General features: G+C 38.0%; 1 protein-coding gene across 5 annotated transcripts in view; it reads right to left on the bottom strand.

Annotated features, from left to right (window-relative positions):
- Positions 1-2,492: 2,492 nt before the first annotated feature.
- Positions 2,493-11,874, bottom strand: part of TNFAIP8 (TNF alpha induced protein 8) — a 66,180-nt gene continuing 56,798 nt past the window's right edge. For 4 of the 5 annotated variants that reach the window (XM_075137747.1, XM_075137745.1, XM_075137748.1 and 1 more), the window contains one exon: positions 2,493-4,354. In XM_075137747.1, coding sequence (XP_074993848.1) covers positions 3,789-4,289 — 501 coding nt within the window. In that variant the 5' untranslated portion in view covers positions 4,290-4,354 and the 3' untranslated portion in view covers positions 2,493-3,788. Of the gene's footprint in view, positions 4,355-6,970; positions 7,339-11,874 lie in introns of those variants that run through there. The other variant, XM_075137746.1, reaches the window with a different exon arrangement.

Here is an 11,874-nt window from a genome sequence, read left to right as displayed (position 1 = left end):
AATAGAACTGTCTGAAGAGTAGTTCTGCTGCTCAGAAGGGCAAGAAAAGCATGTAAGGCCAAAGGAAAGCTATGGTAGCAGGTCACCAGATGGTGAACACTCATCATAGAGAGATCATCTAAGCCAGTACAACGTGCAACTTACCCGTCCTCCTTATTAACACTGTCACCTTTGACAATGATGGACTTAGGAGTAGTGTGGATTCCTCTTGGCTGGACCATGAAAACAAGCATGTTCTGGTCCTTTGAAGTGTGACATGCAGAATTCCAGTTTACCTTTAAATAGTCACATTACAGCTGTTAGAGCTACAGCAAGGGGCTGGAAAGCGACTGAAGCCAACTGGCATGAAAATCAGTTCACTACTTCCTTGGGACAATGCAGTCTTTTTAGGGAGGGATGTGAGAACGCAATTGGCCACCTCCTCATTCCTTTACTTTACAGGAATTTGCTTTATGGGTGGGGTTGAATCTTTTTTTAGAAGAGACATGATTTGGTATTTTCCTAAAGAAAAAAACAAACCCACACCAGTTGCTGAAAGCTTCCAGCCTCCTGATAATCTCTGTACCTTCTAAACGGAGATACATCTCAAGAGAGCTTAAGAACAAGAACAAGGCTTGTAACTTACCCCATTGTGTCTTTTTGTCTATGCATGCACACCAATGCATACAAACATAATTAAGGGGTGGCCAAAAGTTCTAGTGCATCCCTTTTAAGGTGGCACACACAGAATGGCCGTGATAACATCCCTCTATCTTGTTTTCTTTTTATGGCTGAGATCACAGTTGTTTGATGTGTCTTGCAAAAGGTAGCCGAGGTCTGACTTACCACTTTTTCAACTCCTCTAGAAGGCTATAACATTAGTTTTAACTTCCATAGCTTCACCAACATATATTTGGATGGCATTAGGCACTACATATTAACTAAACATTAAAAGGATGTTACAAATATGAAACACCTAAGGTACTGAGATTTAAAAGCCTATTGCAAAATGAATCCATGATGACTGGATTTTAATATATTAATAATTCTTACCCTATTAAAACACAGTGTTGCATCAGTTTTACAGCACAGAATAATGGCATTATCCTACCCATAAATAAACAGTACTACTGTAACCTTTTTTAAACTTGACTACGTCAAGTTTCTGCTAGAGGTTCAATGCTTTCATGACAAGTGTATTACAAGGAAAAATGCTATCAATTTATTTCTGAATTTTGATAATTAAAGCCACTATTTATGTGTGCTGCAGAAAAAATAAATTAACTGCAAAATTATACAACTTGAGTGCTATGTCATGTTATTTATAAAGGTAGGTCTTTGGAAATCCAGTACAATTGTTTTCTTTCATCATAACAGAAGTCACTTCTTTGTAATTGCAAATGAATGCCAGACAAGAACTATTGTTACAGCATCTCAGATGAATGTAACAAGATCGTGAGCTAAATATAACTTCTCCTAGTTGTCAAGTTTTTATGCTTATAACCAAATCTCCATGAAGAATTTTTGCTTTTTCTAAAAAGTATATGGCCAGATAATGCAACTGTGAGTAAGAAGTTACTGTGTTAATGAAAATATACATAGTTTGACTACAATATGGCTTATATACATGTCAGTAGGCATTCATTAACAATGTACAAAGACGATTTAACCAAATTTTGTCCCAGAGAAAATTCAAATTTGAGCAGGCAAAATATTCTGGGTCATGGCTGAAGAAAATCTTCCGTGCTTTACACAGCACATGCATACATTGTGCCTGGTTCTAAACAAGCTACTGTCCTGTCCTCCTTTCAGTAACTGTTACCATTTGTTATAAACTACGCTATTTTGCAGAATCAGAACATGATTTAGAAATATTTGTAAAGAAAATTTGTAAAGAAAACAGTTTCAACTTCTAGAAGTCAAGTTCCTTTCTATTCTCACCTCAGAGAAAAGAATTGGGAAAGAAAATAAATAGCTTTCTCTTTCTAGGTAGGAAAAGAAAAGAAAGGTGGAGCAAATACATCAGAAACTATACAATTTGTGGGATTTTCCCCATGATGTTGCATTCCTATACATGACTTCTGGTGGACAAAAGTACAATGTATTTACTGTTTAAGAAAAACATGGGAAGAGGTCTTAAATGATATCCCTTCAGATGTCAAGCCAATAATCTATTTCTTGGCAAATTCTGGTGCACTATCCTTACATCAGTTCCTAGTTGTTCCAGCCTAGTAGTACATTAATCTGCTGTCTCTGCTAGATGCTAGTGGCTTGTATAAAATGAGTTCACATTTTGAACACATATTTTTCTGGCACATTTCTGGCACCTTTCTGGGAATATTCAGAGCCTAGTCACCAAAAAAACATGAATGAAACTGAATTTTCTCTCTTAAAAAATCACAAGTAATGCTGAAGCCATATATCAGAGGCTGTGATGCTTTCGTTGCCGGCACAGGCCAAGTTTGCTCTTTATAATTCAAAATGCAGCAAGGGAAAAAAAAAGGCATGAGAAGTTCGGAGTGCAAATATTCTTTGGTTTACTCATTAAAACAAAAGGACACAGCAAACAGCAAAACCACTGGCAATTAAATAAACAGCAAATTCTTAATATGCCTCCTAACAAAAAGTCTTCAGGTGTTTGAAATGTATGTATGTAACTTCATGCTTTTAAGTACATTACAGTGTCTAGAAAAGTCACATTTTTTTATCCCCAAGGCAAGGCAAGAAGAGTATGAGGGAGAAAAAGAAGGGTGAAAGGTAGGAGGGGAAAAAAGAAGGAAAAAAATTTATTCGAGATGCCATTTATCCATTAGTTAAATAGTATATAATGCAATGATAAAACTAATTGCTGTTTCATTGTACACAAAGCAAATTGGCTTGAAATTTATTTTCAGATGATTATGTTTTCTGAATTCACATCATCATACACATCAGCCTAGTGTATAAAATATACCGACTCACACCTTTTCAAAAAGAATTAGGACCTATTAGCAGGATTCTAAATATCTTAAGGAATTGCACAGGTAAGTAAGTCACTATGTTTTACCTTATCACAGGCAGAGTTAAAATTATGTACCGCAAGTGTTTTCTAGGGAATACTTTTCCCCAGTTAGGCTATGTTACTGTAGCTTATTTCTCAGATAATCCCCATATAATCAAAGGAAGCAAGCATCTGTGCGCGTCTATAAGGATCTATACTTGGTAGCCTTGCAGACAGGAAGTTTTCACCACTGAGCTGGAGATGAACAAGCCCGTTAAGACTCTACGTGACAGCATCACTGATATTATTTAAAACTGAATGCTTCACAAGGGCAACATTAGGAAGCTGTGATCTGTGCAGAGAGCATAGAAGACTATAAATGAATCAAATATATATTTTACAAATAAGTGAAAGAAATTATAGAGTGTACCATCACCATGATAGCCTGTTACTAATATTACTGGACTCTGATAGTTTAGAAATAATTCTGTAAATGTATGAAAGATTTGGATTGTCTGACAGCATATTATTTTGTTTTGTATATCTATCTTGCAAGACTCTTACTCTACTTGGACCGTTCTGTTTTATTGTCTTTATCCAGCTGTTTCTGTAGGCAAAGCACAGTAAAAAAAGTCATGTGCAGTCTTTCTTCCAGACGGACTGTGAATAGCAACAGATAGCTCATAATAAGGAATCAAATTAATAAAGATATTTTGGAAATATTTGTCATAATGTAAAAAAATTTTTTTGCATGCTCCCTTATTCCTTCATAAATCAACAGTGTTCCATCTACAAATAATGCATAGGCAGTCAACTTTAATACAAATACTTATATATTCCCCTCATCTAGCATTTTGTTGACACCATCACAAAGTTTCTGCAAATGGAGTTTATAAGGTCCAAAGGGATTGTACAAGGCAGCCAAAAATTCACAATCAGAGAAGTGATCAAACACGTTGTTGACACGTCCATGTGACTTTGCAGTTAGGTGACGCTGAATGATTTCATGAAGTAGCTCTCTACAATCATTTAACAGTTTGGACAGAAAATTCCTGTCAAAGGTATAATCCACTTGATGGAAACTGACCACGGTCTTAGCCAGCTGATGAACTTTCTTCTTGAATTTCTCCATCAACGCTATTTCATCTTGATTAAATTGGTTGTTCCTGTAGAGAATTGCCAATTTGAGGACTATTTTAATGAGGTTTTTGATGATCTTCTCTGCTTCCTTTTTATTCTGTGTATATTCCTTTGTCACTCTGTAGAGCTCATCTAAAACATCACTGCTTGTATCATCGATCAAAGTAGTTGCTATTGATTTGGACACCATTTTTCCAAGGATTTTTTTCTGGGCCTGAATGGCCAGACTTTTGGAGTTGAAGACATCTGTGGCCACTGGGGAAAAAAAGAAGTATGCAGTCAATACTTTGTAAAAGACATGCTATGGACAGTAAGTTGAGGAATATTTCCATGTCTATCCATTCATGTTAGTCCTACTAACTGCCACAAAAATAATGCAAACTTATGTATGTAGTTGCAGAAAAACCCATCTTTTCAATCCCTAAAACTCTGTTGTCTTCAGGTTTACATTCTTTTAGACTGTTTTAATTTTGAGAAAACACAATATGAGATAGAACTTGCTCAAAAATGGTTTAAAATATCTCTCTATATATGGATTGATGGGATTTCAAATTGAGGCAATAAACCTGCCCTATTTGATCAGATGAGTCGTAAGTCTGATCTGATTCTCATATTCATAATGAAATCTGAAACCATGACTATGCCAATGTCGTGACAATTACCACTGCTACTCAGTTAGAGATAGTAATTCAGTGAATTGACTATTGTGAAACTTTTTCCTGATTAGCATTTTACATGATCAGTGAATTCAGATCCCACCATATTATATTTTTACATATATATTTTATATATACAAACACAAAGATCCTTTGTCAGCAAACAATACTGAGATTCTCTGCATGCAATCTGAAGGTGCTAGTTTGCAGAAGGAAAGCAAGTATAGACTAACACTTCTATGTCCTATACTTAATGCAGAAATAGCCAAAAATGAACAGTCTAGGGATTGCCGTTACACTTGCTAGCGTAACGTTATAAAGAAATCCTTCTGTGACCAATGAAGTAGATCCTACGGCAGATTCCCACCTCCAAAACTATGCTTGCTTGCACCAATATACGCAATGACTGGTTTGTAATTTCTTCAAACAAATACCCGAAACATTCTTTCAGGGACTTGTTTTGTGAAATGTTACTGCTCATGTTGTGTTGCCAGTGACAATTATTTACAGCACACTCCCTTTGCAGCAGCTTCTCCATTAAGTCACACGTGAATTCATATTTCCAGGTTGAACAGTCTGGGGGACAGCTGCCTTTACGCTGCAGCTTTCCTGGAGCCTCCGACAGGCTGAAGGAAAGCTTCATCTGTTTAATTTACTTCGCATATGGAAGGTTTGCTTTGCAAACACAGGGCCTGGAAACATTTTTTTTTTTTTCCTAATGAAAACATAAACTCTGCAGATGCCAAACTGTAAGTCCCTGAATTTGGAAAAGGTTTCCTCTTAACTGTTTGTATTTGGGCAGCTGGGTGTGTTCAGAGCAGGGTGCCTCTGGGGTTCCAGCAAATAGAGGAACTTGCCCTTTAGGACACATGAGACACAAATCTGTATTTTTTCTTCAACAGTACCTTTGAGAAACTTAGTTACAAGCTTCTTTTTTGTCATCTCGGAAACTTTCAAGCAGGTTTGTTTCTTAACACTTTCAGTGCATACCTGTATTTGTTTTGAAGCATGAAGCGTTTGAGCACATCTTTTAAAATCTTTACTACATGAGGGCACTCAAAACCCAAAGAACCCATTGTTAACTATCTTGGGCAAAGCACTCAAGATCACAAGACAGACATGTTTCTCTACCACAACGATACAGGAAGACGTTAAAGATGTTAAGCAGTCAATCTGAACTGAAAATATTTGATTCATTTTTTGTGGTTCTAAATTTAAAACTGCAACTGTTACGATTTAAATAAAACTAATCAAAGCATTTCAAAGGGTGGCCAAATACTAGAACTCAACAGCCAGTGCTTTACAAAGATCGACAGATGAAAGAGAGGTTTTTTCCTCCAAAACAGGAATATCAATTGTTCTTTCATAACTTCTATTTTTTAAAGCCTTCCAATTTACTAATTGCTTATGATATCTTCTTTCTGATACTCCACAAAGACAGACAGATGTTCCTACTAACAGCAGTCGCTGTTTCAAAGTATATTCCATAAATTTGCAGAGAAAAACCCCCACAATCAATATATACGTATTTTAAAATGTTCTCTCCCAGGATGTGGTAGGTATTCTTATAAAATGCTAACTATATCACACAGAATGCTCCACTGTAACTCAAAAGAAATCCGTACAACCTGCGTCCAGCCAGTCACCCAAACACTTAGGTATGGTTCTAACAATTTACATGTAACAACCTGCAATGTATCAATTTCAAGAAGCTGAAAACATGGCAGTTTTCTAAAAATTTTACAGTTTTTCAACAAAAAACCCCTTACATTATGTAATTTAACATTTGACAAAATGGAGCTCGATGTGTAATTACCATTGCTAAGCAAAACAGGAATTGCTCACTTACAAGAGGTGTTAAAATCTTAATGGCATTTCTCTAAAAACCGTCCAAGTTTTGGGACTAACCAGCACAACCTATTTTCTATCTACTTTGCAATACACTAGAAGCCAGCTTCATTTTCCCTGTGTTATTCATGGGTTCTAATTTAATTGTTAAATACGTAAATTTCATACTTCAGTCAATCCAAAAAGGAACTTGCAAACTGTTTGTATTTTATAATCAGAATTTTTCCTCACCACCCAATGGCAGAAAGACCTAAAATGTATTTCACAGTCAATTGCTTAAACAAAACTGAGTTTAAGCAGTAAGATTATAGAGCTCCTTCAGACCGAAATACATACTTCCTTAAAAAACAGTAAAATTATTACTTACTTGTTCATCAAACGGACTTGCAATTGTTAATGCTGACAGCAGAAAAAGAGAGAAAATACCCGAGGTGAAGACTGGCCTGAGGGTTATTTACTCCGCTAAATCCAGCGCACACTTTATCACGCGCTTTGAAACACTGTCAGAAGCTATCACAGAGTGAACGTGGGTTTCTCCCCCTCACCGTAACAGCAGCTCTTCTCAGCTACCTTTCTCTCCTGCCTGCAGAGCTTCATTTTGCTTTGGCACCTCAGAATGTAAAAATAATCGCAGTGGTTTCACTTCCTTGAAAAAAGAGCTGAAAGGAAATTGCAGTGCTGAGCAAGCAGTGCAACACCAGTAGCCGTTACTGCTAACTGACAACTGGAACAATTAGCAGAAAAGGAGGGAGAAGAAAAGTCCTGTGACTTGAAAGGGCAGGGGACGTGTCAAGAGGAGGTTAAAACATTAACCTGGTATCTGCAAATGCAGATACTCGCGTGAGTCGGCGTTGCTTGATGCGAGGGGCGGCCGCCGGCTGCACGCGTCACCAGCCCCCCATTTCCCGATGTGAGGACAGCCGAGCACCCCCTTCCAAATCTCGGACTACAATTTCAGACGCGAGCACCTAAAAATAACCCACATTTAGACAACTACTTAAAGCAGCCTCATTTTCTTAGGGTTGATTGTGTGTAGTCACCTTTTAAGAGTGATTACAGTAGCTGGCCAGGATGTACAAATCTCTGGCCACGCCTATTGTATTTACAGGTCCCATCCTTGCACTTCGAACTGAACTAGTGCCAGTAGGCCCAGAATTTGGGCAGGTAATCCCGCTAATCTTAAGCATCTCACAGATAGTTTTCCCTCATGACTGCTCTTTATGGCTCCTATTTCTTTCCTGTGCAGTTTTACACTTCATTTTGTCGAAGTGTGTCATCAAAAAACTCCCCTTTGAAATCAATGGGATGTAATTTTCTGTACAATCTATACAAATAAACACGATTGTGTTCAGTAGAGGAGAGCAGTCCAAGGGGAAAGGCTCTCAGGAGGATTTCCTGCCTCCATTACTTTGAAATTCACGGGATCTTAAGGATAAGTGCGACATCTGCAAAGTCTTCTAATTTATGATTTAGAGGAGCAAACAAGTCGCTAGAGACTGCCTCCTGTGAAAGTTGGGAGCTTATTAATTTTGAAACATCTTAATTTTCACAACCAACAGTATGTGTGTTTAACACCAGTATTTTGTGTGTGAAGCTCAATAAATATTGGACATGTAGCATTCTGGATGTATTTTCCCCAAAAATACTTCACCTTACACGTTTTCCTTAAAACTGTGGTGGAAGTATAAACTATCGGTGAAAATTTAGAATTGTGGGTTAATTAGCTCTCAGGAGACTGGTATAAAAGTACAGGAAGGCTACTACTTATGGCTGCGATGCTGACTTTTCCCTGACATGGAAGCTAGTACACCTCCCTCCGTAATGTGGCAAATGCCTATTACCAAATACCCTATTTCTCAACTCTATTTAAACTAAAAAAAAAAAAACAAAACTATTAGGGAAAAAAAAAGTTGAATCAGGTTATTTCACTGCCTTAAATCAAAGCAGAATGTTTTTTCCCACAAGATAACAGTCGATGGCAGATTCAATGTCACTTGCAGTATTCAATCTCACGTACATTGACAATTAATACTTTAGTCACTGAATATTTTTAAACTTCTTGTAATAAAGAAGGACCAGGAAAAAAGCATCCAGTAAAAACTTCCAGTGAACCATGCTAAATTCCATGGGCAAGTCAAGAGTTGCGCTTTCCGACATGAGCTGCATTTCTAGCGTACGTACTCGGTATGCTGACACAACGGTCCCAGTGGAAGAGAAAATGTGACTGTGAAGCCATTAATAACAACGCTGCTGCGTGAGACCCAGTTCTCGTTTTAGCGATCGGCGTTCTGTATACTGCACTAGAACCTAGTGAGCACGAGGTCCAAAAATGACGGGGGTTTTTGGGCAAGGCACGAAGAACACTTACATGGGATTAGGACGAAAGAGACAGCACCGACGGAGCGCTTCGGGCAGCATTTAAAAGACTCGATCACATAGCTTTGAGAAATGTGGCAGCCGGCTTCCTGCCAGGCACCCTGTGTGGACGAGTGTGTTTGCCTCTCTGCAGACTGCAGGTGAGAGCGACAGATAAAAGCCCGCGCAAGCCCTATGAATTGCATGTTCAGTCAGACTCCCGGCGTGAGACAGCATCATTTCCCTGGAGGGAGGCTACTTGAAATCAAGCGGGATTGACAGCACTACGCTCTCTGAGTGTATGGGACCAGGAGTCATGCACCTCCAAAATCAGGAGATCACCTAGATATCAAGGGATAAAAAAATTACTGAATTTTTACTTTTTCTTGTGCCTTCTGCTTTCTGGGTCTTTACAGGGGTACCCTTGTTTTCAGGAATGATAAAGGCCAGAAACATTAAAAAAATAAATAGACTGAGGCGTATAAATATATGACTTCATGTATAAATACATGACTTCAGTAAGGTAAAGCTCCAACGGTGATAAACTGCAAGAGCTAGCATCAGTGAACGAACAAGTCCTGAAGTACAGAACAGGCAGAAATAGAGTCATAAACCTGTTACCAGGGCTGTAACAATTTTCACAATGTACTTATTACATGACGGTAAGATTAAAAAATGAGTGGTAGGACACAGACTATTAATTCTTCAGATATGAATACGGTAAGCTGATTTTTCTAGCTGCCACCACGATTTATAGCTGCTTCTTAATAACCATCTGAGTGAGTGAGTCACGGTTTCAAAGAACGTTTTTTGGTCGTGTTCTTTTTTTTTTTTTAACAGAAGAGTCAGTGTTTTGATTCTTATCTAAGTGTTTCAAAGTTTCCTGGGTGAAAGGTGTGTTAAATTTAAACTTTTTAAAAGCACGGATAAAGTCCTTGCAATGTAGAAATCATTCCAAAAACGCAGCAGTCCCCAGACAGCCCCTTCAGCATATTGGCCGGTCTCTGCGTTTGCAAGCGTTTGTTCGCTCTTTGGCTTTCCAAAAGCTGATGAAAACTGAAGCCTGTACCAGACATGCAAGACCAGACAGCGCTCTGACAGCTTTCTCTCTTCAACCTCAGACACTGGGACTGCAACTTCTAAGCTGATGTGAAGGGGTGAGAAGAGACCAGGGCAGCCACAGAGTTTATTGAGAAAAGGACTGCAGCAGGGCAGATAGCTTAGGCAAGCACCATCAGGCAGTGGAAAACCCAGAGGGCAAACGGCTAAGTGCAGAAGGAGGGGAAAAAAAAAACAAAACAAACAAGGGCCCTATACAGTACTTATTTCTTCCACATACGTCTCTACTTTTTTGATTCAGGTACACAAGGTCCTTATTTGAAGAGCAAATATTTTATTTGGCACCTTGTTTTTAAAAAGTGAGATTTATATAGGAACATCATTTTTAACTAGAAAACAGTTTAAACTAAAATTTTCAATGCATACAAAGCATTCGTTCATAAAGGTAAGTAACCTTTGCCTACAGTTCTCTTAATAGGTACAGTAAATTGTACTAAATTCTCACTCACCATAATCTTTACCAAGTGAGCATACTATGAGAATGTTAATTAGTCAAGCAATGTGTACTAATTTTAACATTCACACTGGAAGACCTTCAAAAGAAAAAATACCCAATCTGAAGCCAAGTCTAATGCATGGCAAATATTGCATGAGCAGACTTACTGGATTTGGAAGTCAGCTCTGAGGCTGCAAGTCACTCTGAGGCAACAGTTAATCAAGCAATTTTGGAAAAAAATCTGGCTAATCAAGCATTTTTTGAAACATACAGTATGTCTAATCTGCATACTCATACTGAAAGTGAGCATACATTCAGCAGCAGGAATACAGGAAAGATAAAAGAAAAGCTAGTGAACAGCATTGGGAACACCTTTTTTCACTCAATAAAGTGCTAAAGAAGTCATTGACAGTAGGTTTGCAAAACGCATATGATATTCTTATATGCTTCCTGATTTTGCTATTTAATTCTAGCCTTAGTGTATTAAAATGTCCAAAATTTGACCAACAGCAAAAGATGACCCACTTTCTAGCTGCAAAACCAAAAACAAACCATGAAAAACAGAAAACAAAATACTTTTTTGATCAAGGGGTGAGAAGAATTGCCAAAAAAAGCACCTGGAGGTTAAGGCTGGGTAGTGTGGCAAGGAAAGATGCTATTTCCAACAAGAATGTATGTACAGAGTTTTGCAGTCCCATGAGAGCAGTCTATGCCAACAAGTTATTCTGGTTTTACATGCCTGTGCTTCCCACAGCCACCCTGTGCATCACATGATACATATACTGCAGTTGATGTAGAAATTTAAAAAGCCTTCTTAAAAGCCCTTTTTCCTAGAGCCTCTGCATGTATTTTAATTAACAGTGGAGCTTTAATAAGAAAAAAAAAAACACAGATTAACTTTCGATGACTGCTCTTAGAGAAGCATATTTTAAAATACGTTGGATATTAAACAGAGAAAATGACAGTCACACAGAGTAGGGTCATGAACTTAATTTGGTATTTCACTCCTTTGCCACCATTTGTTATCCTTGCTGGAATGTAACAACAGGTGCTGTGGTATTACATATTCCGCCTGTGTATTTCAGCTGTTGGCCATCTCAGGGCTACATCACGTTCCTCTGTATCTACCAGGTGTCCATGCACACTCAACGGTAATACTGCACAAATCTTCTCATAGCAAATGAAGTGTATCTTAGGTCATTCCTTCCGATCAAGCAAATGCAATGCAGATACTGTATTTTTTGTCCAGCCTTACAAACACGTACCAAACTGCAGCAAGGCAACAGGGCCAAGCTGCCTAACCCAAGTGGCACTTCCAATACAATAATCTGTCCATTACAATTGAACGTTTTACCAAAAGT

This window comes from Calonectris borealis, chromosome Z (genome assembly GCF_964195595.1).
Source record: "Calonectris borealis chromosome Z, bCalBor7.hap1.2, whole genome shotgun sequence".
Classification (NCBI taxonomy): Eukaryota; Metazoa; Chordata; class Aves; order Procellariiformes; family Procellariidae; genus Calonectris; species Calonectris borealis.
This window is presented reverse-complemented; position numbering and strand designations above follow the sequence as displayed.